Below are 27,993 nucleotides of genomic sequence, written 5' to 3'. Positions count from 1 at the left end.
TTAGCATTCCTCATACATAAAAAATTCTTTATAAATTAGTTTAAAAAAATTCAAAAAATAGTCAAACATGAAAAGAGTACCAGAAAAAAACACAGTAACTACACTAATATCAAAGAAATACACAATAAAACAATGACCTACACCCCTTTACATCTATTAAAATGGGAAATATAAGAAATATAATATCAACAGCAGGTAAGGGTGTTGACTTTTCACACAGTGCTCCAAAGTATTTTCATACAAAGCAAAGTGACAGTACATATCCATGTTCTTTAAAATAGTTAAATCCTTTAATACAGTAATTCTATTTTCAGATGTTAGTCTTCTAAGGCAATAACCAGGGATATGAACAAAGATTGATAAGAATCTTCACCAACAGCATTTCTAAGAAAAATTAGAAATGACAAGATCCAACCATAAGAGATCAGTAAAATAAGTCATGGCTCATCTATACAATGGAATGTTATAAATTCACTAAAAATTTTTAAGGTTATTTAATGATATGGGGGAAAAAAACATAATATTAAGTGAAACACAACATTAAGTAATACTTCGCCCAATGACATCATGTTAAAGGAGATACAAGTCAAACAACTGCCTCCTCCGCGCCCAGAATGCTCTTCTCTGCTCCAAGCCATCCTCTATCCTCGCCTCTGAAAACCCTTCTCTTTCTAATCTACTCCCTACCCCTGACTTTTTTTTGTTGCCAGGCCTCCCCAATGTAAACACCTCTTCATATCAGTCCCAGAGACAGAATATACTTTTTTAATAATCTCTTAATGTTCGTTTTTCTTGTTTAACTGTCACACCTTCAGCATATAGACATTCCCAGGCAAGGGATTTCAGAGCTGCAGCTGCCAGCCTATACCACAGCAACACCAGATCCAAGTCGCATCTTCAGCAGCTTGCAGCAATGCCAGATCCTTAACCCCCTGAGCAAGACAAGGGATCAAACCTGCATCCTCATGGATACTAGTCAAGTTCTTAACCTGCTGAGCCACAATGGGAATCCCCAATCTCTTACTATACTTAAAGGACATCTTTCCCCCCAATACCCAGCATCCTTCTCTGCTGCTTCAACCAACTCAGGACATCCAGCTCTGTTCCTCCAACCCCTACTTCCTGCCCTCAAAGCTTCCCTTCTTTCCTGCCTATGAGGGGCATTCAATGAATGAATGAATGAATTAGTATAAATACAATTCTAATAAAAGAAATCAAATTCCTGAGTTTAAGTCCAGAAGATGAAATTAAAGGATGCTATTATTTTCTTCTCCACATGATTCTATTCCCTCCATATTTTCAATAACAAATGCATACCATGCATACCTTTACGATAAGGAGAGAACAAACAAAGAGAACTGTACTTTCATCTCCATTTTAAACGATCCCATGGGTCTAGATTAGAGGTACCCATGTTTGACCAGAGGTAATAAAAGCATATCAGTTATATGATTTCCATATATTCTGGAAAACATTTTGGACCTATGGTAGGTCTAGCCTCAACTATGGGCCTCTGGCCACTAAAGAGCAGTTCTCTTTTCTAGAATTAAAGAATCAACAAAACTAAAGCATGTCTCAAAATCAGACAGGTGTCTTATCTGCCACCCCAGCAAGCCACAAATGAATACATAACACGAATATTCCCAGAGGGCTCATAATACTATTTCACAAAGTTGGCTGTGTTCTTCCTCTTTTCACAAGTGGCCAGCCTGATGCATAGCATGTTTAGCCACAAACAGCTCTGCTGCCTCCCCCTGCAACATTTTCATGGCTCGCCAATAGATCTGTCCGCAATTCTCAGGTCTACCAAGGGGGTGGTCCAATTCTTCTTTGATGTAATCCATCCAAAGATCTTTAAAAGGAACCCAAAAACGTATGTTACTATAAACATACAATTAGATAACTGACAAGGTTTTACTAGATAAGCTTATTCAATATTAACTCAATGCAAGATTTCTAAGAAATTTAACCTCTTGCTATTTTCTGAGAATACTATGTGGAACAATACTTGAGTTTCTTTACACTACAGTATAACAAAGCTATTTTGCTGCTGTTGTTGTTAAGTAGAAAACTTCACTTTAATCCTGACAGTCTATGTATTTCACAAACTGAAAAACACTAAATATTTTAGAGGGAGGATTTTGCTGAGTTTCTTCAAGGTGAAACTGACCTCAATGACTTCACTAAACCTTGCCACCATGTTTAATAAAATAAAACTTGCTTGGGTTATTAATTTCACCAAAAGAAAGTCTGCTAAAACCTTGTAAAACCTTGTATTTTAAAAATCTGAGTTTAACAATGATACACGTCAGTTTTCGAGTTCCTAAGTAAACAGACTCTCTGGGACATTCCTACACCCAGGAGTGTGTGAGGACTATGTGGCCACAGCCAATGACATCCCCTGTCAGTAAGTATCCCATTACCCCACAGCTATAATCCCCACCCCGCTTCGTCCTGACCTGCATTACTAACCTTTTCCTTACAAATTATCACACTTTTTTTAAGAGAACCAAACCAAGTAAATACCCCTCTAATGCAGAATTCTGAAGAGAAAAGCCTGGACTCCTGGACTTGTGAACTTGAAATTATAAGCAAAATTATGTCGGCAAGTATTTATGCACAAAGGGAGGGAGGAGGAAGGGGAAGGCTGCCAAGTTTTATTCTCAAAGATAAATCCCCAAAACAGTTAAGAAACAGTTTTCTAACCAGAATGATAGGTTACAGACCACACATGCAAAGAGACTCATGAGTCCATAATTGAAGTTTACTTACCAGAATCTACAGATCCAAATTCTCTCAAAGCCCTCTCATAATATTCTCTTAAGTTGGCCATCTTGCAGGATTCCTAACAAAAACAATCAGACAAGCTTGCCACAAAAGCCCAATTTATAATGTCACAAAGTAATTTCACCCACATTGTGAAGCAGCTACAGTCTATTAGGCATCTGAAGGAGGAAGAGGGGTGGGCTTAAGTGAACACATCCTGGCTCTGAACTTATCCAGAGAAAAATCAAATGCATGACATGGCACAGTGATGTAAATGCCAAACAGTGATAAAGCACAGGTTCCCGTAGTAGAAAAAGCCTGGTCAATCCGCACATGGGGGAACCTGGGCAGCTCCATAGAAAAAGACATGGGAAAGCCTTGAGGGAGGAGCAGGACTTAAATAAATGGGGAAGGTTCGACTCTCTATGGCTCGGGATTTCTTCCTCGGATATCTAGGCTCTGCCACATATATTAGCCGTGTATACCCACCTTAAAGCTTTTCATATCAAAGCAAAGTATATATAAATACTAGTTGTGGGAACTTTAGCAAGTTTTTTGAACCCTCTGACCCTCAAATTTCCTCACTCATAAAACAAGGAAAACCATATCTCTTAGGGCAACTATGAGGATTAAACTGCTGACTAATTATTGAGCAGAGTAGCCAGCACTAACTTCAGTGTGAATAAATGTTAATTCTTTACCTCTATTTCCATTTAAATGCATAATCTCTTCGTTTCATTTTCAAAGCAGATTAATATCTTCAGCTTAAAAATCTTGATGAGTAGTCAAATAACTATTTTCTCATTCTAATTTCTCTTCACTGAGACTATATACTATTTTACAGAAAGCCAGTCTAACCTCCTATCTTATACATGCATGAAAAATAGAACCACACTTTGTGGAGGGCTCATAACGTGCATAGAACTGTACAAGGGCCTTTCCATCCAGCCTCCCATTTGACCTTGTAACTCTCACACCCTCAAAACAGACGAGGCTGTCAAGGTAGAATTAAGTGACTTGAGCAAAGCACATAGCTATCATGTTATTAATCCAAAGCCTGGTTATTAATTACTATACTAGATTATCTCCTATACTGTAAGACAAGAATAAATTATTGATCCATACAATGGTCAAAACTGTGAACTTAACAGTTGGGAGTTCCCGTCGTGGCTTAAGTGGTTACCGAATCCGACTAGGAACCATGAGGTTGCGGGTTCGATCCCTGGCCTCGCTCAGTGGGTCAAGGATAAGACATTGCCCTGAGCTGTGGTGTAGATCACAGACGCGGCTCAGATCTGGCGTTGCTGTGGCTGTGGCGTAGGCTGGCAGCTAAAGCTCCGATTAGACCCCTAGCCTGGGAACCTCCACGTGCTGCAGGAGCGGCCCTAGAAAAGACAAAAAAAAAAAAAAAAGAGAGAGAGACAAAAAAAAACAACAACAACAAAAAAAACCTAACAGTTAAACCTCATTATTAATTTTTCAAAATTCAGATAAAAATAACCAACACCAATCAAAATATCAAAACAGGAGTTCCTGTTGTGTCTCAGCAGAAACAAATCCAATTAGTATCCATGAGGATGGGGGTTCGATCCCTGGCCTCACTCAGCGGATTAAGGAGCCGGTATTGCTGTGAGCTGTGGTGTAGGTCGCAGATGTGGCTCAGATCCCACACTGCTTCGGCTGTGGCATAGGCGGGCAGTTACAGCTCTGATTCAACCCCTAATCTGGGAACTTCCATACGCTGTACATGCGGCCCTAAAAAGCAAAAAAAAAATTTTTTTTTTTTTTTTTTGCCTTTTCTAGGGCCACTCCCACAGCATATGGAGGTTCCCAGACTAGGGGTCTAATCGGAGCTGTAGTCACTGGCCTACGCCAGAGCCAGAGCAAGGTGGGGTCCGAGCCACATCTGCGACCTACACCACAGCTCACGGCAACGCCGGATCGTTAACCCACTGAGCAAGGGCAGGGACCGAACCCACAACCTCATGGTTCCTAGTCGGATTCGGTAACCACTGCGCCACAATGGGAACTCCAAAAGCAAAAAAAAATTTTTTTTAATTTAAAAATAAAGGAAAGAAAGCAAAACTGAATACTTGGAAAAGGTATGGAGGAAATAGGTATACTGATACATATATCCGGTGATTATCACCATAAATAAGTATAACTTCTAGAGGACTCCCTGGCAACATTAAAAAAGAACCATTAAAAAAAGCCAGTCCCAGGAGTTCCCGTCGTGGCGCAGTGGTTAACGAATCCGACTAGGAACCATGAGGTTGTGGGTTTGGTCCCTGCGCTTGCTTAGTGGGTTAAGGATCCAGCGTTGCCGTGAGCTGTGGTGTAGGTTGCAGACGCGGCTCGGATCCTGCGTTGCTGTGGCTCTGGCGTAGGCCGGTGGCTGCAGCTCCGATTCGACCCCTAGCCTGGGAACCTCCATATGCCGCAGGAGCAGCCCAGAAATAGCAAAAAAAAAAAAAAAAAAAAAAAAAAAAAAAAAAAAAAAGACAAAAAAAGCCAGTCCCAGAAATTTATCTCAAGAAAGTAATTCAAAGAGTTACATAAACCAAATGTTTGCAGCACTGTTTTCAGTATCAAAAATCTGGAAACAGGAGTTCCCCTTGTGGCTCAGTGGGTTAAGAACCTGACATAGTATCCATAAAGAAACAGGTTTGACCCTGGCCTCACTCAGCAGGTTAAGGATCTGATGATGCCGAAAGCTGCTATGTAGGTCACAGATGTAGCTCAGAACTGGTGTTGGTATGGCATAGGCCAGCAGCTACAGCTCTGATTCGACCCCTATCCCAGGAACTTCCAAATGGCACAAGCGTGGCCCTGAAAAGAAATAAAATACAATTTTAAAAATCTGGAAACAACCTATATGTAATGGAACGGTTAAGAAAACTACACGTTTAAGAATAACATGACTGGAGTTCCCGTTATGTCTCAGCAGTAACAAACCTAACTGGTATCCGTGAGGTTGCAGGTTCAATCCCTGGCCTCACTCAGTGGGTCGGAGATCTGGTGTTGCTGTGAGCTGTGGTGTAGGTCACAGACTCGGCTCAGATCTCTCGTCGTTGTGGTATAGGCCGGCAGCTGTAGCTCCAATTCAATCTCTACCCTGGGAACTTCCACATGACGCAGGTGCGGCCCTAAAAACACCAAAAAACAAACAAACAAACAAACAAAAAAAAAACCCACTAGAAACAGTTCTAAGTGCCTACTCTACCTCACAAGCCCAAACAAGACACAGGGCACTGTGGAGGTAGGGAAGGAGCATTTCATACAGCTTGCCAGGGAGGGTTTTTTTTGTTTGTTTGTTTGTTTTTCTCTTTTTAGGGCCACACCCAAGGCATATGGAGGTTCCCAGGCTAGGAGCAGAATCAGAGTTACAGCTGCCGGCCTACACCACAGCCACAGCCCCGCTAGATCCAAGCCGCCTCTGCAATCTACACCACAGCTAAAGGCAATGCTGGATCCTTAATCCACGGAGCAAGGCCAGAGCTCAAACCTCATGGATAGTAGTCAGATTTTTCTCCACTGAGCCACAATGGGAACTCTGGGCAGGCTTCCTTTAAGAGGTGATATCTGACTTTTCTAGTTTTGAGACATTTACTTTTTCTTCTTTGCTTGATTACCATTCCTAAAACCCATCTATGAAAAAGGGGGTAGGGGAAGGGATGAAAAATTACACTGTATCATAATGCGATCTTTTTAAATAATAAAATGCTTCCATAGCTTAGTAAGCACGAATCCACCTTCCCAGACGAGAAATGCATAGACAGAGCACTTACTTGCTCCTTTTCAAACTGGATCATCTTCCTGAAAAAATCAACTGAAAATGGTCGGCTTTCCTGTAAACTAAAAGGGAGGGGAACCATTATCTTCCGGGGTGACAGCGCCTCTTACATCCCCCCAGTATTAACACCTGGGCCAGGGCCTCCGCTGTGTGGCCTGCTAAGTCCTGGCTGGGACTCGACGCAGGGACTGGAGCTGACCACTGGCTGGCTCACCATTTTCCATCTCCAACGCCTTGCTCTTCCCCACCACCAAACGCCTACCCCGTTTTCTTCCTGTTCTCTTCTTTCTCACCGTTAGGGTCTTAAGTTCTCTCTACTCCATCTCAAGGTCTTTGTGAAGAATACCAATAATTCCATTTCTAAAAATATACTCTAAGCAAATAATTTCCAATATGGGCAAGTAATATTTGTGCAGAAGGGTTCAGCAAAGCAGTTACAGCACATCCCCAGGGTGGTACATCATATAGCTACTGAACATCAATGCAACGTTTAATAAATGTTGTTTATGAAGAACTATTACTGACAGGGAAAAGTTCTAACTTCATCAGTAAAAGTGGTACACTGCATGCAATTACAATATAAGCTCAGACACACGAAAAACAAAGTTTAAAATGATACATTAAGATGGATGTTTTAATCTTGCTGACGGGATTACAGTGAATTATTAGTTACCTCTTTCTCTCTTTTTAAAATTTTCCACAATGTGTATGAACTTAAAAGGCTCTTGGATTTATCCCTCAATCTATCTATGATACGTGTAGTCCAGATATGAGGGGTTGAGTATGGGGTGGAGAGACTCATCACAGCTATGCATGTCTGTGTGTACCTTTTAAAGACAGCTCTGGCCTTTTTGTAGCCACTGCTTCGATAAGCCCAATCCAGGTATTTATCCTTCAGAGTGACGGAGTCAGCACCCATGACAGCTAAGACAGCTTTCTAAAATTTAAAAGAATAAAGAAACAAGCTACATCAGGAAATGTCTAGATATCAAAACAAATTTTTCATCAGCCACTCAATTAACAGTGCTTTTTTTTTTTTTTTTTTTTGCCTTTTTCTTTTCTTTTTTCTTTTTTTTGGCCACAGCAAATGGAGGTCCCAGGCCAGGGATCAGATCCAAGCTGCAGTTTCGACTCATGCTGCAGCTGTGGCAACACCAGATTCTTTAACCCACCATGCTGGGCTAGGGATCGAACCTGTGTCCTGATGCTGCAGAGACACCGTTGATCCCATCTTGCCATAGCGGAACTCCTTTTTATTTACTTTTGGGAGCCGAACTCATAGCATGAGGAAGTCCAGGGCCAGGATCAAACCCAGGCCATACCCGCCACCCGAGTCACAGCAGTGACAATGCTGGATCCTTAATACACTGAGCCAACAGGGAACTCCTACAGTATTTTAAAAAGACCATCTGCTTTTTTTTTCTTTTGGTCTTTTTTCCTTTTCTAGGGCCACTTCCCGCAGCATATGGAGGTTCCCAAGCTAGGGATCTAATCGGAGCTGTAGACGCCAGCCTACGCCAGAGCCACAGCAACGCGGGATCCGAGCCGTGTCTGCGACCTACACCACAGCTCACAGCAACACCAGATCATTAACCCACTGAACAAGGCCAGGGATTGAGCCCGAAATTTCATGGTTCCTAGTCGGATTCATTAACCACGGCGCCGCAACGGGAACTCCAGGATCACCTGCTTTACAAATAACCCTCTGAAAGCTAACCAGATAGCAAATCTATTTGCTCATTTCCCACACCCAAGACTTAGAACAGGGAGCCTGTACCTTAAAGATGGCTTCAGTGTCTTCTTGGCTTTTGGCACCTTCACTCCACTCTGCCCAAGAAATCCACAACGGCAAACAAATCTACTCACACACAAAAAAAAGTTAGAAAATGACAGCTTAGTGCTAGGTTCTGAAAACCAGTCACTTTAAAGACAGGACCCTCCTGAGATCATCAATATGTGAAATTCAGAGTCACTGCCAGTCTGTCCTCACTGTGACAGAGTTCTCAGTGCCCAGAAGGAATGGTATGCTGGGACACAGCACGTTCTGACCAAGTCACCCAAAACAATATTCTCCTGTTAATTCTACTTTCCCTCTTTTGGGGAATACTGCCTAAGGTTATTATCATCAATTATCTGCTAGTTAGTTAAGCAAATGACAGCCCACAACCCGTCAGACCCAAGTTCCCCAGGTCATGTCTCTGCAGCCTGGGACCAGAGCACAAGTGCTAACTAACCTAGGCTGAACCACCTGATCCTCGCTCACGTCCCCGCAGCACACACAAAAGGGCAGTAACATTCTCATGATTTTCCCCCACTTTAACTCCTAGAATACTTCTTTGCTACTAGTATAAAAGATTTACTGCAAAGCTTTAAGGTTTAGAAATATATGTGTGTTTACAATCAGGCTTCAGTTAAGTTTTGGAAGCATGTGAAAATAATATTCTATTAGCATTCTCACTTATGAGATGTATACATAGGAGCAGAAAAATTTACAGAATGTGGTCGGCTTTCAAATAAAGACTTAGAAATAGGCTAGTAAATGGAAGTAATTCTCTACCTGTGACCCCTGAACCATCACCACAAATGCACTCTGGGGCCAGCTCTCCTCAGACGAGTCTACTCCAAATGAGCTTTGGCTGTGGTCTTAAAAGTTTCCCAAGCAGAATGAAAAACCAAAGACCCAACTCACAAACCTGGGGTTTCAGGCGCACAAAGGCTTCTTCAAAAACCATGGCTACATCAGGGCTCTCTGAGGCAATCAGCACCTGCAGCTTCACCTGCCACATCATCACCGAGTCTTGGAACAACTCAGTCCCAGCTCCTGCCACCTCCAGGGCTTCCTTAAAGAGGTTGTGCTGCAGCAACAACTCACTCTGGATGAGACAAAAGGTCATTGGAAAAGTAACTACCAAGAGCTACCTATCTATGGACATGGGGACACGTCAAGACCTCATGGGAGGCAACAGATCCAAGAGCCTTTCCACCAAGCCTTTCACCAGCTGCCAAAAAGGCACAAAGGGAATAATTCAAAATTTCTCCTCCATTCCCTGCTCCTATCCCCAAGGGCTATTAAAAAACAGGGAAGAGGTGAAAAGCAGAGGCCTAAGTAATTTAGAGTGAAAGTTAAATTTTTATTTATCTTTTTTTTTTTTTTTTTTTTTGGTTTTTAGGGCCGTACCCACAGCATATGGAGGTTCCCAGGCTAGGGGTCTAATCAGAGCTACAGTTGTCGGCCTACACCACAGCCACAGAAATGCAGGATCCAAGCTGTGTCTGCAACCTACATCACAGCTCACAGCAACGCCAGATCCTTAACCCACTGAGCGAGGCCAGGGATCGAACCTGCAACCTCATGGTTCCTAGTTGGACTCCTTTCCACTGTGCCACTATGGGAACTCCTTAAAGTTAAACTTTAATAAAATAGTTCACCTATAATAAAACAAGTATTTGTGGGGGTGGTAGGGAAACACATTTATTCATTCAAACAGAGCTGGGCACAGTATTAACTAGCACCATTTTTCTGAAGAGTCATGATACTGTTCACACCACAAACTTGGGAATTTTAACAAATATGACCCAACAAATAAATGAAGAGGAGGAAATCTTATCTGCTCAAAACTGCTTGTATCCACACTAGTGTAACAAGGAAAACCTAAAACCGATCCAATTTTAAAAAATTGTGGAAAAGCATGTAAATGGTAGTACATAATCTATTCATTTAACAAGCATGTTAACTGTACACTATAAATGCTAGATTCAATAATGAGGACAGGTACGCTCCCTATGGCTCACAGCTCATCCAGTCTAGCAGCAAAGACAGCTTGATACATGTCATCACAGAAAAAGAATCCTATGCTACAGGAGGAGTACAAAGCAGGAGCACCCAACAGCGTCTTTGGAGGTGATGAGAAAGGACTCCCAGAAAAGAAGCCCCGTCTAAGCCAAGGCTTAAGGGAAAGCAAGTGTCGGGTGAAGGCAGACATCCCCAGGAGAAGAGAAGGCACCCCGCTCCAGCATGGGCAAGAGACTGGAGAGAAGAGGGCTTGGATCCAAAAGGAAATCCAAGCTTAGCATGTCTGGAGGGGTGGAATGTAAACCGGAGAACTGGCAGGCGAGGCTGAAAGACCACAGGCACCAAATCAAGGACACTGAGCAGCTTTATCCAAAGGACAAAGAGAAGTCACAGAATAATCTGGAGCAAGGATGGGTGTACAATCAGCCAAGCATCTGAAGTTGAGAGGCAGTGTGGTGAGAGACTCCCATCAAAGGCAAGGTCACCAAATGAGTGACAAGGGGAGAGGCCTGGGAGAGACAGCAACAGAAACGTAGTAAGGAGGAGAGGATGTCTGAAATGGCCAGAGCAGAGAATGTTAAAACAAATTAAAAATGGAAGGACTATCAAGGCAATACTCCCAGCCATGCCCAGTGGAATTTACAGGGTGGAAGTGTCTCGCTAGCATCCAAAGGCTCCAATAACCAGCTGGACTCATCCAGGCCAAGGGGTTTTCACTGTTAGATGCCATAATGGAAGAAGGGTACCCCAATCACGGGGTAATACAATAATGACACAAATATGTAGTTGATGCAGATCTATGTAAAAAAGTATACCAAAAATGTTAATATAAAAAAAGTAGACTACAAAATAGCAAGACATTCATTGCAAATATGTAAAAATTGTGTAAATTAAATAAATCAAAAGAGGAAAGAATTATACAAATAAAAGGCACTCAATAAATACAAAGACTTTTGTCCTTCTTTTCCCCTAAGAAAGTATTTAGGAGTTCCCGTTGTGGCACAGTGGTTAATGAATCCGACTAAGCACCATGAGGTTGCGGGTTCGGTCCCTGCCCTTGCTCAGTGGGTTAAAGATCCAGCATTGCCGTGAGCTGTGGTGTAGGTTGCAGACGCGGCTTGGATCCTGCGTTGCTGTGGCTCTAGTGTAGGCGGGGGGCTACAGCTCTGATTCGACCCCTAGCCTGGGAACCTCCATATGCCTTGGGAGCAGCCCAAAGAAATAGCAAAAAAAAAGAGAAGGTATTTAGATACAGTAACACATTCTCTCATGCAATGCTCTCAACAACTTTGTGAGGTAGCAAAAACGAGAAGCACTCATTATTTTAAAACCACGTAAACAAACTCAGAAAGGTTAAGTGGTTTGCCCATCACCTCCCTATTAAGTGGCAAAACCCAGGCTAGACCTGTGTATTCCCACATTACATTTTTCTGGTCTCAATATAATAATCCTTATCTACTTCAAAGTATAAGGATGGGTTAATATGTCTCTTACCTGAATGTCAGCTTCTAAAACACAGAAAGACATCTAATTTGCCTTCACTGTACTAACAATTAATCTGAGCCAAGCATAGGTTCAGGAAAACATGAAGGAGTGGACAAACAAAATAAACCCAATTGTGACCCTGTTCTGAGTGTTTTCATTATATAATATTCCTCCCTCTACTGGTAGGAATTTCATTTCTGGCATACACCAAACACTAACAGCGACATAGAAACACTCTCTACAGCCAACGTAGTCTTCGAAACTAGCTTAGTCATAAAACTGCACATATTAAAACACATGCCACCAGCATGAACCAACCAGAAGTTATCTGTGTCCTTACCCACTGCTTGTACTGGACTTCAGGTAGAAGTCTGAGTTCATGTGCCTTCCTGAATGCAACCATGGTTCTTTCCAGCCTCTGAAATCAGAAAGAGCTCTCAGTTCACTACAAAGATCCCAGAACGGGCCTTTGGCCGCTGACAGAAACAAAAGCAGTTTTACCCCTGAGAATTGAGAGGGGGACTGAAGTGGTTTCACTTGGGGTTTTTTTGGTTTTATTTTGTCTTTTTAGGGCTGCACCTGCGGCATATGGAGGTTCCCAGGCTAGGAGTCAGATTGGAGCTACAGCTGCCGGCCTACACCACAGCCACAGCAATGTGGGATCTGAGCCCCATCTTCGATCTACACCATAGCTCACAGCAACGCTGGAACCCTAACCCACTGAGCAAGGCCAGGGATCAAATCTGCGTCCTCATGGATACTAGTCAGATTCATTTCCGATGAGCCACGACAGTAACTCCTGAAGTGGTTTCACTTGTGATTAAATGATTTGGGCAGATACACCTCCTAACCTGGTGGCCAGAACCAGGGCAAGGCAAACTCAGCCCTTCAGAATGACAGGTCACTCACAGGAGGAGGAGGAAGCTCTCCCAGACCCCAAAAGAGCTGTGTCTATGTTCTTCTTTCAGAAGACACTGTCTAGCCGGCCACCGTAACCACAGAACATAAGTCAATACCTTCTCTCTGAGGAGCTGGCTGTTGGTCTTCTTAGTAAACCTTTCCATGCAAAAGTTGAGGTAACACTTCCACATGGCCTCTGGAAAAGTCAGAAAGGGTATGTGATCAGATCACCAACTCTTTTAGTTTAATAGTCATCATCATACACCTTTTCTTTGAAAGGAAAACTCCTCTGAGGAAGAGTTTAAACTGGTTTGATGAAAAAAATAATTACTTTGATTACAACCAAACATCTCAAATATTGAGGGAAAAACAAGTAATGGTATAAATATAAAAATTAAAATCTTTCTCCATATTACATACCCTACCTTTACTTTCTAATATTATAAAATCATAAAATAAATCGATAACAAAAGATAAATAAGAAATGATGATTAAACAATCTTCTGAATTATTTCCTAAGTATCATTTATTTCTCCAACTAAATGAACAGAATGCTACAGAGATTTAGGAGGGTCATTAAAATGCTCCATCTGGAGTTCCCGTAGTGGCACAGTGGTTAACGAATCTGACTAGGAACCATGAGGTTGCGGGTTCGGTCCCTGCCCTTGCTCAGTGGGTTAAAGATCCGGCGTTGCCATGAGCTGTGGTGTAGGTTGCAGACGCGGCTCGGATCCCGCATTGCTGTGGCTCTGGCGTAGGCTGGCAGCTACAGCTCCAATTGGACCCCTAGCCTGGGAACCTCCATATGCCGCAGGAGCGGCCCAAGAAATAGCAAAAAGACAAAAAATAAATAAAAATTAAAATAAATTAAAAAAAAAAAGTCTTAAAAAAAAAAAAAGTTAAAAAAAAAATGCTCCATCTTTTACCACCAAAGAAAGAACAAGCTGGAAAGCCAGGCACACTGTAAACTACCACAGAGAGGTTCCAGAACCCAATTTTGGTCATGTGAACGGGGCCCGTTTCTACGTTCAGAAAGATGCCTCCTCCTCGGCCCTTGGCTGGGTGAGGCTCACCTGTGGGCAGAGTCTTCACCGCCTCCTCATACACAGCGCAGCACCGCTCCTCCCGGCGGGTGGCCTCCGCCACTTTGGCTTGTTTTGTTGTAGGTGGCTCATCTCCTGGTTGCGACTCCATCTCTAATTCTCGCCTCGCCACATAATCCCAAGTGAGGGGGTCGTCTGTGTGTAAAGCCTGCAGGCTGAAAAATACTGGCATCAGCCCTGGGACATGAAACTCAGAATCTCAGAGAGATAGTACCAATACTCTGAAAATGTATCCAGGACACCCACTGGGACAACCCAATTCCAGGCCATGGTCCCTCATGGCCTAGAGGTTAGGGCTCAGCGCTTTCACTGCTGCAGCCCGGGTTCCATCCATCGTCTGGGAACGGAGATCCCACATCAAGCCACTACATGCTATGTCCAAAAAAAAAAAAGACAATTCCAGCACCACAAAAGCCATTTCCCAACAGGCTCTCCAGATGTCTTCACTCTCCCTCTATAAAGGCTGTCAATGGATCAGAGCTGTCACATGCTTGTCAGTTTCAGATTGCTTCAACATCATTCACAAATGCTTGCTCTCAAAGTCAAAATGCAGCTTTGTGTGACGAGACACCTCAATCTCAAGCCCTGAGAACCTCATCACATCCAGATTCCTGATTTTCTCTAATAGAGGGAGCCCAATCCTCTACCAAAACCCTGAAGGTATCCACAGAGCAAAGAGATCCAAGTTTAAGCTTACCACGTATGAAAAGTAAGAGTGCTACTAAAGTTCCCACAAAGTAGGCTGCCCACATTCTCGAGCCATACAACCAGTGTTAAAGAACAACGTCTGATTAGCTGCAACACTGAACTATGAACGTTCATGAGGGCAACTCTCACCTAAAGGACAAAACACAGCAATTCCCGTCGTGGAGCAGTGGAAACGAATCCAACCAGTAACCATGAGGTTGCGGGTTCGATCCCTGGCCTTGCTCAGTGGGTTAAGGATCCAGCATTGCGGTGAGCTGTGGTGTAGGTCACAGACTTGGCTCAGATTCTCTGTTGCTATGGCTGTGGTGTAGGCCAGCAGCTGTATCTCCAACTTGACCTCTAGCCCGGTGGGAACTTCCATATGCCGAGGGTACGGCCCTAAAAAGCAAAAAAAAAAAAAGGGCAAAGACAAAAGACACACTAGGGAGGCAGGAATGTAGATTTTTATATAAGCTTCAGGGTATATTTATTATTGAACAAAGGCAAACTATTTCTCAAGGCAAGCCATAAAAGGAGTCAAACTACTTCTCCAAAAATACATTTTTTTAAATCTATTATGATAGTCCTAAAACTTAGCTTTCTTCCAAATATTTCCTGTGGGATTTTCTTTCCCCCTTTCTAAATATACAACTTCAAACCCTTATAACAAGATCAAAACAGACATTTTCTCCTTGCCACTATCTTACTTACTCATCATAAATTTCTCTTTGCAGATCTTTGGCAAAATCAAATAGCTGTGCAATTGAAAGGAGGGACACATGAAATTCTGCACCTAAAATTTAAAAAGCAGAGAAGGGAGTAAGACTCAAAAATAGCACTTCCTACTTAGTGCTAGTTAGTTTTTTTCCTATAAAGTGGAAAATAAGATAAAATGGAAAAAAAAAAATCACCCACGATCCCACAAAATAAGCAAAGTCACTGTTAATATTTGAGTATGCATAAGTACTTTAACTTTTATTTTAAGCTTCTTTAGGGCATAAAAAAATTATGTTGGCACAGGCTGGTGGCTACAGCTCTAATTCTACCCCTAGCCTGGTAACTTCCATTACGCCGTGGGTGAGGCCCTAAAAAGCCAAAAAAATAAAAAAGATACCTACCTTTAATTATGCTTACAGAATTTTTGTAGATGATCCGTGCCAACTCGCCCTTAAGGATTTCTTCGGAATATTCAAGATTCTCCTAAAGAGGATGATATTAAAGATAATTTAACTGGCAGTGCACGAGGATGAAAATTGACAATCCTAGACTACCTGTGCCACATAACCTTTGGCAAATCAGGGTTCCCTCTCTGGGCCCTGTTCCCTCACTTTTAAAATGTGCAGCTTGACCGAACAAGGTCACCAATCCTCCAACTGTGTTCTCTCAGGCTCCTGGACTGGTAGCAAGATCACACGGCTTAAGGCCTCACTCTCCACCTAGACCAGAATAGGTCAAGTTTTTTTTTTTTTGTTTTGTTTTTTTTAGGTTAAGTTTTACATGCCGTGTTTACCCATCTTTTTAAGATTTAATTTGGATAAAAAAGTTTAGAGCTGGAAACCACAATAACAGATGATAGCACAGTCCCTTTTCCAGCTTTAACATTCTCAAACTTCCTTCTTTAAAATTATTTTCGTGTAAAAAATTACATAAAAAGAAAAATTAAAAAAAAGAAAAATAAAGGAGTTCCCGTCATGGCGCAGTGGTTAACGAATCCCACTAGGAACCATGAGATTGCAGGTTTGGTCCCTGGCCTTGCTCAGTGGGTTAAGGATCTGGTGTTGCCGTGAGCTGTGGTGTTGGTTGCAGACGCAGCTCAGATCTGGTGTTGCTGTGGCTGTGGTGTAGGCCGGCGTCTACAGCTCCGATTAGACCCCTAGCCTGGGAACCTACATATGCTGTGGGAGCAGCCCTAGAAAAGGCAAAAAGACAAAAAAAAAAAAAAAGAAAGAAAAAGGAACCACACATTTCACAACCTTTCTTGAGCTCCTTCAACCCATTAATATATCACTGAATGAAATCATAAAGTATTAAAGCCATAAATGAGATCATGAAGTATTTAGCTAGTCCATCAGTAACAATTTTGAGGACCACTCCAATTAGGCCAAATGTCTATTTTTAAAGCACAAAATTCCATTTTTATTCCTAAGCCCATTTCAATTAAATCAATGCTAGACTCATCTAAAAGTTTTAAAATATTAAATTGGAAAGAAAAATATATTCTAGGAGTTTCATTGTGGCTCAGCAGTAATGAAACCAACTAGTATCCATGAGGACATAGGTTTGATCCCAGGCCTCACTCAGTGGGTTAAGGATCCAGCGTTGCTGTGAGCTGTGGTGTAGGTCACAGACATAGCTCAGATCTGGCAGGCTGTGGCTGAGGCTGCGGCTATGGCCAGCAGCTGTAGCTCCAATTCAACCCCGAGCCTAGGAACTTCCATATGCTACGGGTGCAGCCCTAAAAAAAAAAAAAAACAGAGAGAATGCACTCTTAAGATTTTTTTTTTTACTCCTAAGCAGGTAAAACACTATATATTGTTAACAAGTAACAACACATTGGGATCTTACCACATCCATCTTGGCTGTTTCAAATTCTTGCTTTTCTTTCCTCAATTTCTCAGCATGCATCAGTTCCATCCTAAAGTACTACATAGAAGAGAAATAATGAACAGAAAATCTTTGGAGACAATTTTTTTTAATTAGGAACATATAAGGTGTCATTTTTAAGTATCCCATCTGGGGAAGTTTGAGAAGAGTGTTATATTTTACTTCTTATGAAACCAGCCGAGGGTGACAAGGTGTGGGTATTATTTTATGCTCTTATGACAAGCAATTTGAAGACATGAATCAAAAACCTTAAAAATGCTATAGCATTAGGACATCCCTTCACAGCTAAACAAACCACAGTCTAGCCCTAAGTTGGTGAAGAGAAGTAACAAACATGTTATAAAGTCCTTAATCCAGCTGAGAAGTACAGAAGCTTGTCATCTTGAAGGTTTACACAAGTGATTTTACTTATAACTTCATCCATATACATCAAAAGAATTAACAAAGGCCAATGGGGAAACACCTTCTAACCCCACCCAACAGTAAAGAAGCAAACCAGCATCAGAACTGATCTACTAACAGAATATTTATAACATCCAGAGTCTCATGAAATAGCCAAAAGCGTCTATAATTCGATGGAAATTCACTTGTCAGACCAAGAAAATCTCAACCTGACAATCAAGAGACACCAACACCAAGATGGCACAGATGCTGGCATCATCTGACAAGAATTTTAAATCAGTGAACTTGAAGACTGAATAACAGGAATTACCCAATCTGAACAACAGAAAGCAAAAAAGGACTGAAAAAGAATAGATGAGGAGTTCCCGTAGTGGTGCAGTGGAAATGAATCCAACTAGGAACCATGAGGTTGCAGGTTCGATCCCTGGCTTCGCTCAGTGGGTTAAGGATCCAGCGTTGCTGTGAGCTGTGGCATAGGCTAGTGGCTACAGCAGATTTAACCTCTAGCCTAGGAACCTCCATATGCCATGGGTGCAGCCCTAGAAAACGCAAAAAGACAAAAAAAAAAAGAAGAAGAAGACACAAAAGGAGAGAAAAAGGAGTGGAGGGAAGGGGGGAGGGGTGGGGAAGGGAAAATAAATAAATGAATATATACATATATACATATTTACAAAGGTATAAGGATGGCTGAACCCTGGCCCTCAGCTAAAAGAAGGCAGGGTCCAGTTCTCTATCCGTCCCCACCACAAACGGCAAGTAGGAGTTCCAACCTCTCATTAACCTCCTGGAAGATGAACAAAGTCGACATCTACCACTGGCCAAGAAGCACCCTCCCGACCCCCTTTGCCCATCAGCTCCCCTATTATCCCTAGCCTCCATAAAGAGAAGTCTTCTTTAACGTAACAGAGAATACATGTCTCCAGAGGACCACATGAGACATCACGCTCAGCGTATGTGCACACACACTCACTTCTTGATAAAGTTTTGGGCACTCCGGATGAAAGCGCAGAGCTCGAAGAAACAGCTGTCTTGCACTTTCTGAAGACAGGCGATCTTCCATTTCCCATTTGGCCGCCATAATCCACAGAGCTGTAAGTGAAAAATGTCAGACTTCGTTTCAGTAAAGTAATCAGGACAAGTAAGAAAAGACCAATGCTCCAATTTTTTTTTTTGCTTTTTTAGGGCGCACCTTTGGCATATGGAACTCCCAGGCTAGAGGTGAAATTGGAGCTGCAGCTGCAGGCCTAGCCGCAGCCACAGCAACATCTGAGCTGCATCTGCAACCTATACCACAGCTCACAGCAATGCCAGATCCTTCACCCAATGAGTGAGGCCAGGGATCGAACCTGCATCCCCATGGTTACTAGTTAGGTTCTTAACCCACTGAGCCACAATAGGAACTCGCCAATGCTCCAATTTTTTTTGGGGGCGGGGGGGGTTGGTTGTCTTTTTTGCCTTTTCTAGGGCCGCACCCGCGTGGCATGTGGAGGTTCCCAGGCTAGGGGTCAAATCGGAGCTGTAGCTGCCAGCCTACGCCAAAGCCACAGCCACAGCAACACAAGATCCGAGCCGCATCTGTGACCTACACCACAGCTCATGGCAATGCTGGATCCTTAACCCACTGAGCGAGGCCAGGGATCGAACCTGCAACCTCATGGATCCTAGTCAGGTTTATTAACCACTGAGCCATGAAAGGAACTCCTTCAAAGATCTTTTTTTAAATCTTACCAAAAGAGGAGAGGGATAGAGAGAGGGAGTTTCTAATGGCTATCCATAAAGTACTGTTGCTTCATCTAAAATCATAGAGTATTTTGAACAAACAGGTAAATGTTTACACCCGTGGGTTCTTATATGCCTATTACTCTATTTCATCAGATCTAAGGACGACACCACTGTTAACTCACATACAAATCTTAAAATTGTCAAAATGCTGGGAAAAAATTGAATCTTGGTCAATGAAATAAAATTATTTTGTTCTTTTCTCTGTATTTAAAATAGTTGATACTTTCTTCAAATGACTCATAATTTTAAAAGTAAACTTTTAGGGAGTGGGATGGATTGGGAGTCTGGGGGTTAACAGATGCAAACTATTGCATTTGGAGTGGAAAAGCAATGAGAGCCTGCTGTATAGCTCTGGGAACTATATTCAGTCACTTGTGATGGAGCATGATGGAGGATAATGTGAGAAAAAGAATATATATGTATGACTGGGTCACTTTGCTGTACAGGAGAAATTGACAGAACACTGTAAATCAGCAATAATGGAAAAAATAAAAATCATTTAAAAAAAAGTAAATTTGTTTGGATGTACAGAGAATAAAGGCTTTTAAAACAAAAACCTTCATCCTTCTACATGAGACACAATCTTGAGTTAACATTGTGGCTCTTTTTTTTTTTTTTTTGTCTTTTTGCCTTTTCTTGAGCCACTCCCGCGGCATATGGAGGTTCCCAGGCTAGGGGTCTAATCGGAGCTGTAGCCGTCGGTCTATACCAGAGCCACAGCAACAACGCAGGATCCAAGCTGCATCTGCGACCTACACCACAGCTCACAGCAATGCTGGATCCTTAACCCACTGAGTGAGGCCAGCGATCGAACCCGAAACCTCATGTTTTCCTAGTGGGATTTGTTAACCACTGCACCACAATGGGAACTCCTGTGGCTATTTCCCTAGAAATTTCATAAAGGTCAGCTATTGCCAGGCAAGATCACTTTTGATAAAAATGACCATAGTTGGTAACCATGTCTGGACTAGAAGGGCTATGAATGTAGAGACACTGCTCTGGGCTTTGACTCCTGAAACAGCACAGCCCACAGACACAATATCTGGAGGTTACCCCCACCCAGAGGTCTTCAAAGCCAGAGTAGCTCCTCTGCTCACTCCCATGATCTCATGCCCTCCCATCTGAGCCAAGCCTCTGAACGGCTGAGAGTACTCTGCTGAGGAAACATACGTAATGCTTTCTTGCTCCATCTTTCAGAATTAACTGGTGCCAAATGCAACCGATTTTAAGTCTTGTGTAGTGTAGACCTAATACCTGAGAACAGACACTAAGGCACCTCCACTATAAATTTAATAACATACCATTCATTCAGTATCTCCACAAGAAGTCTTTCTCTTACAGAACAAGTACCTACTCTGTGCCAATCGCTTCTGTAACATCTGTAATATTTTGTAATCTTGTAAAATATTAATAAATTTCCTCTTTAAGTTTCAGAAATCCTCAGATTTGACTGCCTTCAAACAGAATGCCCCTCAAAGTACCAAAGAGTTTCTTTCACCATCAACTAAGAAACGTCATCCTTCTGGTCCACAGATACAGTACCTGGCACAGTAACTAGTACATGGCAGGCAGGAATGAACTAGGTGGCAGCTATTTCGAAATAAAAACTGCTGAGGCCAAGTGCCTATGCTCCAGTTCTCAAACTACTTCTTTTAGGTTTATGAAGCAAAATAAATTCCAAAGTGGCTTGAGCCTACAAAAAAGGTAGAAAAGGAACTGACAAGGATTTCACCATTACCTGGCTTGTTTGAATGAATGGCCAACATGGCAGAGAATACCTTGCTAAGTTGAGCTTTGGTAGCCTGTAAAAAAAAAAGAAAGAAGAAAAAAATTCTACTTCCTGCACAACAAAGTCATTGCTATTAATCTCTAAGGGATCTGTACCATACCCTCACCAACTGTAAAATCCAGTGAGGTAAGATCTGCTATTACTAGAGACATATAAACAAATACACACTCACTCCTAGTTTTATTCTACCAAGCCAGTATACACAAACAGTTTAATATCTAAAAAACCTTTCCAACTTGACTGAACAAACACACCTCAAGACCATGTTCTTTTCAACCGATGTGAAAGCCACTTAGAGAGCCATTTGGCTACACTAATGCTACTGACATAAAGTTCAAACCTCCTTGTGTTCTTTGTGCATTTATTAACCCTACACCTTTGGAGAAAACGTGGAGTTCAATTGTCAAGTATGAGGTTTCAAAGGCAGACAAGCCAAAAGAAGGAAAGAGGGACTAAGAGAGGGCTGCCCAATACTCACCCACTTCTTACAGAAGACTACGTATGACAGCCAGAGTTGAACATCATCCTGCAAGGAAAGCAATGCAGTAAGTTGCCAGAATTTAGACACCTTTGCATTAATTTTGTTAGAAACAGAAGCAGATTTCAGAAAATCCAATGTGTCATACGACATCCCTCAGACTATGAGGCTGTTCTCACCAAGGCCTTAGATCTCTTAACCGAGCTAACTCATTCTGAGCTCCCACTCCCGCCTACCATGCTCTAAGACAAAATCTGTGGTCTCACCAATTTGCTCAATGCATTTTTTAGATGGTCTCAATCAGGGGTAGCAAACTAAAATTCCTCACTTCCAAGAATCCAAAGTACTTTTCACATAATTCATCCGAGTCCCAAAACCAAACTTGAAGAAAACCAAGTTAATGAGGCTGCCCCAACTCTAACCTCATCTTCCACCTCCAAGTCTTTGGGATACTTAGAGACGTATCCAAACAAAGCCCAAGACTACTTTCTGATCCTTAAATATGTATCAAATCCACTGTTTTCTGCATTGTTCTCACAGACTAACTCTAAGGTAATGAAATCATTTTTCTTAATGGTTTGCTAAGTGGTTTCAAGTAATGATATTATCATTAGAATAAATCCTGAGATACCCAAGATTCCAAAATGACACATTTGAATACTGAAGTCATAACATGTATAATACAAAGCTTCACATTCCTTACACCTGAGGACACTCTGATCACTCACCTTCCACTTGGCTGACGCACGCCGGAAGACACCTTGTACCCGGTGTACGATAGAATTCTCAATCTCATCCTTCTTAAATGAATACCCAATGTGCTATAAAGGGGACAAGAAAAAAAAAAAGAAGCCTCAGTTTAATCACATTTATCCAAAGCAGCATTCCCACTTGATCTTTAAACAGAACTGATAAAGCAAACAATTACAAACATCACTGAGTGTATCACGACACAATTATTAATGCCAACTACCTCCCAAAGCCAAGTTCTAGCCAGACAGTCATACGACTTAATTCCACATTTTTTTCAACTTTCAGAATATCATCTACTTACAGCTCTTCTTCTCTGGATCAGCTCCAAGAGATTAATTTCATACTATGAAAGAAAAACACAGAAAAAGAGAAAAAAAAAATTACAACCTTTTATATAGAGGAAATCCATTCATTAAAAATCACAAAGTAAATAAAAATCAATAATATAAAACAAGATAATTTGTTATCAAAAAGCCTAATTTTGGGGAGTTCCCGTCATGGCTCAGTGGTTAACGAATACGACTAGGAACCATGAGGTTGCAGGTTCAATCCCTGGCCTTGCTCAGTGGGTTAAGGATCTGGCGTTGCCGTGAGCTGTGGTGTAGGTCGCAGACTCGGCTCGGATCCCGAGTTGCTGTGGCTCTGGCGTAGCGTCTACAGCTCCGATTAGACCCGTAGCCTGGGAACCTCCATATGACACAGGAGCTGCCCTAGAAAAGGCAAAAAGACCAAAAAAAAAAAAAAAAAAAAAAAAGCATAATTTTTAGAGTTCCCATTGTGGCTCAGCGGTTAGTGAACCTGACTGGCATCCATGAGGATGCAGGTTCAATCCCTGGCCTCACTCAGTGGGTTAAGGGTCTGGCATTGCCATGAGCTGCAGTGTAGGTCACAGACTCAGCTCAGATCCAGCATTGCTGTGGCTCTGGTGTAGGCCGGCAGCTACAGGTCCAATTGGATCCCTAGCCTGGGCACCTCTATATGCTATGGCTGTAGCCCCAAAAGACAAAAAGAGGAAAAACCAAAAAAACAGGCCTAATTTTCAGTAAATGTCTAGCATTCACTAAAAATGCACCTTACATCTGCAAAACTCACAAATACATAGATTAGCAAGTATATAAACACTTTAGTTACAAGGAAAGCATATTACTAAAACCTTACAAGATTTACAACATCAATCTAACTTCCTAGTCTGCAGAACTTGTTGAAACTTTTACTAACCATTCAAAAATGTTAGCTGACCCACCAGCAAATAAAGGAAATAAACAGGGCCATACTACCTGAAACAGGGTGCCCAACCGGCTCTCCTTCCTCTCCTCTCTAAAGGAGCACTAAGGCATTCCAACTGTGGCACAGCAGGTTAAGGATCCAGTGTTGGGGAGCTCGCACTGTGGCTTAGTAGAAACGAACCCAACCAGTATCCATGAGGATGTGGGTTTGATCCCTGGCCTCACTCAGTGGGTTGGGGATCTGGCATTGCTATGGCTGACGCATAGGCCAGCAGCTGTAGCTCCAATTCAACCCCTAGCCTGGGAACTTTCGTATGCCGAAAGTGAGGCCCCAAAAAGAAAAAAAAAACAAAAAAAAAAGACTCCAGTATTGCCTCTGTGACAGATTGGGTTCAATCCCCACCCCAGTGTAGTAGGTTAAGGCTCTGATGTTGCCTCTCAGGTTCAAACTCAATCACTGGCCAGGGAACTTCCACATGCTGCAAGTGCAAACAATCAATCAATCCATCAATTACAAAATCCCACTTACATTTCATAGCAAGTTCATACGGTTGTGTTCAGGCAGGGGGTATATACAGGTAAGAGTGTGTGTAGGAGGATTTTTTAATCTACTTATGTCAGTTATGCTCTCTAAAATGAAACAAATCAACCTAACCCACACGCAGTTTTTCAAATATGTCCAGAGTGAAGTATCTGCCACTTAAATCTCCTTAAACATCTCTACTTCCTTCAATGATTCCTCCTAGTACAAGGTTTGCATTCTAGCTGTCTTCCAACCAACCTCTCAAAGTCCTTAAAATGTCATCTTGAGCTTAACACAATGCTCAAGTCATTCTAAGTACAAAACACTTTTTTTCAAACCAACATCTTCTGAGGGCTCACTGTTTACAATGTTCTCTCCTCAGTCTAACCTGCCTGACGTTCCACTTTTTCTACTTTTGTTAATGTAATCACTTAGATTATATTTTTGCTTTTTAGGGCCCACCCACGGCATACGGAAGTTCTCAGGCTAGGGGTCGAATTGGAGCTACAGCTGCCAGCCTACACCACAGCCACACCAAAAAAGGATCTGAGCCAGTCTGCAACCCACACCACAGCTTACGGCAACACCGGATCCTTAACCCAATGAGTGAGGCCAGGGATCAAACCCGCAACCTCATGGTTCCTAGTCGGGTTTGTTTCTGCTGCGCCGTAATTTACTTCTTGACTCATTTTGGAGTTACACCATCTACTATGAGCCTTAGGACCACTTTCTGGGGATTTATTTTTAAGTTAGTTTTTGGCTGCACCCTTGGCACATGGAAGTTCCTCGACCAGGAATCAAACCCACGCCTCTGTAGTAACCAGAGCCACTGCAGTGACAACACCGAGCCCTTAACTTGCTGAGCTACAAGGGAACTCCAGGACCACTTTCAAATACAAAATTCTTTTTTCTTTTTGGTCTTTTTAGGGCCACACTTGCAGTATGTGGAGGTTCCCAGGCTAAGGGTCCAATCGGAGTTGTAGCCGCAGGCCTACACCACAGCTACGCCAGATCCAAGCCACATCTGGCAACACGAGATCCTTAACCCACTGAGCAAGGTCAGGGATCGAACCCACAAACTCATGGTTTCTAGTCGGATTCTTTTCTGCTGTGCCATGACGGGAACTTCTCAAATACAAGATTCTTAGCTAGGTATCACACACCATTTATTCAGCTGGTTGTCTGCTTATTTGTTTTCTTTTTCAGCTACAGCCAAGGCATATGGAAATCTGAGCTGAAACTGTGACCTAAACCACAGCTGCCGCAACACTGGATCCTTAACCCACTGAGCTGGACCAGGGATCAAAGTGGTGCCTTCACAGAGACAAGCCGGATCATTAATCCACTGCACCAACATCAGGAAATCCCTTGTTTTGTTTTTAACCTGTTCTCAGAACCTTTAGTCTTATGATACTTATTACTGTTAAAGTAGAAGACTCGTAACATCTTTCTGAATCCTGATTTTATTATCCAACATATTAGTTATTCTCTCCCACCTGAAAACTGATCTAACATGTATATTTTATCTGCACTTAAATCTTCCATTCATTTATAGGACTAAAGAATGACATGCCTCTTTCTAAAGTGACAGACTACAGGCACAGAAGTATTAACTTTCCAACCAACTACTCTCAAACTCACTCTCCTTTACTTTTCCCCACAAGACAGAATCAAATTTCTTGCTGAAATCTACATACTCTGTATCACTGGCAGTCTCTAATAGAAGAGGAAAAAAAGTTCAATTTACCAAGGACCAAAGCCTTGATAGAACACTATTCCAAAATTAGCTCTAATCTTATTCAAAAATTACCTGTCTAATCATCTGTTCTAGAATTTTGTAGAAAACTGACATCAAGCTCACCATTCTATGATCGATTTTAAATTTGTGAAGGAATTAAAAAGTGATATTATTCACTTACTTGGACATAATTGATAAAGTCTTCCTTAAAAAGAGTTCTTCGCTGTATTTTGTATTCTAGATCTGAAGCCTTCTTAATGATAGCCCTGAGGAGAAAGCCATTTAAAATGTAACACTTGAAATGAGCAGAAGATAAATAACTTTGGAATTTTCAAAGTTCGTTTTTAATATATTTTAAACATGTACCTACCAAAACATGTAACTCCCAAATAATTACCTTTAATAAGCAAGGACATATTCTCTTACATGATTACTTCCATGTTTTTATTATAATTATCAAAATATAGTTGATTGGAGTTCCCGTCGTGGCACAGTGGTTAACAAATCCGACCAGGAACCATGAGGTTGCAGGTTCGATCCCTGGCCTTGCTCAGTGGGTTAAAGATCCAGCGTTGCCGTGAACTGTGGTGTAGGTTGCAGACCTGGCTCAGATCCCGCATTGCCGTGGCTCTGGTGTAGGCTGGCAGCTACTGCTCCGATTCGACCCCTAGTCTGGGAACCTCCATATGCCACGGGAGCAGCCCCAGAAAAAGCCAAAAAAAGGACAAAAAAAAAAAAATATATATATATATATATAGTTGATTTACAATATTACATTAGTTTCAGGACTTCTGTGTTCTTAAGAGCATCCAGGATGTATTTTAACCTTTCATGAGAATCTCTATTGATTGCCAGGACCACTGACATGCCCACCAGCAAAGTAAATGATATTAGTGGTACTTTATGTGGTATTAGTGAAGATTTCTTTTCCTCCAAATTCAGGCCACTTGAATTTCAATAACAATCAAATTTCTTTCCTAAACTCTGCTGACTTCTGAATTTTCAACATTTAAGGAAAAAAAAAACAAAACCTAGGTTGTCTCTACCTATATCATTACAGCAAAGGGCTACTGAGAGGAGATTCACTGTATCTAATTAAGGAATGAACAATATGTGTATATCAGGAGGATTTAATGCAAGATTTGCATGACCAATAATCATCTCAAATTAATGGTAACAATATTTACTGAGCAATTAATGAAGAGTCCACAATATGTTGTGTTTCTTTAACAAATGTTTAAGGTTCCCATAGTCACAGTACTACATTCGCAGTCATTGTAAAACAAAGAAATAGTCGCAGGAAACCATTAAAAACTATTAATTTTAACAAATTAATGAATGACAACTATATACCACTTTGTTGGCTAAGCCCCAGGGTAGAAAACGAAGCTGAATTACATGGACCCCATCTTCAAGTCTTTAGATTTATCTACTCCTCCCGGGTTCCCTCGGCACTGTTCGCATCTCTTGGGCAGGACACTGTACTACAACCAGCACCTACACTTACAATACAGCACTATAACCAAAACGTTTCACATATCAGTGTCCCGCACCACACAGAGGGCCGTAAGCTCCTGCCGGGCAGAGATCCTGGTTTTCCACCACCTTCAAAGCTCCAAGACCTGGCTCCAAGAGGAGGTGTCAGTTTGTTGGGGGGAGGGGTGTAAATAGTCCGATCATCACGCAATGAATGAGAAATTAATTCTGGGTATCATCAAATACCGGAAATGTGTTTCTGCCATATTAGGAAAAATAAACACCACCCAAGTGCTCCCGCATCCCTGCCCGCCGCCACACACACGCCCCAGCCTCCCCGCTGCCCGCCCCACTTCTTCTCTTCCTCGGCTCTCACTTAATCTCCGCACGACTGAACAGTCCAATGCGCTCCAGCTGTTCCAATTCGGGGAGTCGATCCTCTATGCGTTCCTGAATTATCTCCGCCATGAAGTCGGAATTCTACAACCCACAGGGGACCCGCTCACAGCCAACACGCTCAGGAAACATCCACCTTCTATTCCGGAGACTCGGTTTTAACGCTCGCACGTGAGGTCGTAACGTGCGCCCTAGGTCCCGCCTTTTCCGCTTCCGCCGCCTCCACCAAAGGACTGGGTCCCTGGGTTCCTGGGGCCGTTCTCTCCTCCTGGTGGCTGACGATGAGGTTGCAGTGAGGC

General features: G+C 42.2%; 1 protein-coding gene across 1 annotated transcript; it reads right to left on the bottom strand.

The window, feature by feature from the left end:
* Window positions 3-27,903, bottom strand: UTP6 (UTP6, small subunit processome component). The gene is made up of 19 exons (XM_003131746.4): window positions 27,675-27,903; window positions 26,004-26,088; window positions 22,637-22,678; window positions 22,311-22,403; window positions 21,583-21,630; window positions 21,054-21,117; window positions 18,504-18,622; window positions 17,093-17,170; window positions 15,646-15,727; window positions 15,239-15,320; window positions 13,811-13,995; window positions 12,854-12,933; window positions 12,178-12,255; window positions 9,253-9,432; window positions 8,337-8,417; window positions 7,387-7,496; window positions 6,555-6,621; window positions 2,773-2,845; window positions 3-1,852 (listed from the first exon to the last, which is right to left on the bottom strand). Exons 1-19 carry the CDS (start codon window positions 27,764-27,766, stop codon window positions 1,695-1,697), a joined length of 1,797 nt encoding a protein of 598 aa, XP_003131794.2. The 5' UTR covers window positions 27,767-27,903; the 3' UTR covers window positions 3-1,694.

Source organism: Sus scrofa, chromosome 12, assembly GCF_000003025.6.
Source record: "Sus scrofa isolate TJ Tabasco breed Duroc chromosome 12, Sscrofa11.1, whole genome shotgun sequence".
NCBI classification, from domain to species: domain Eukaryota; kingdom Metazoa; phylum Chordata; class Mammalia; order Artiodactyla; family Suidae; genus Sus; species Sus scrofa.
This window is presented reverse-complemented; position numbering and strand designations above follow the sequence as displayed.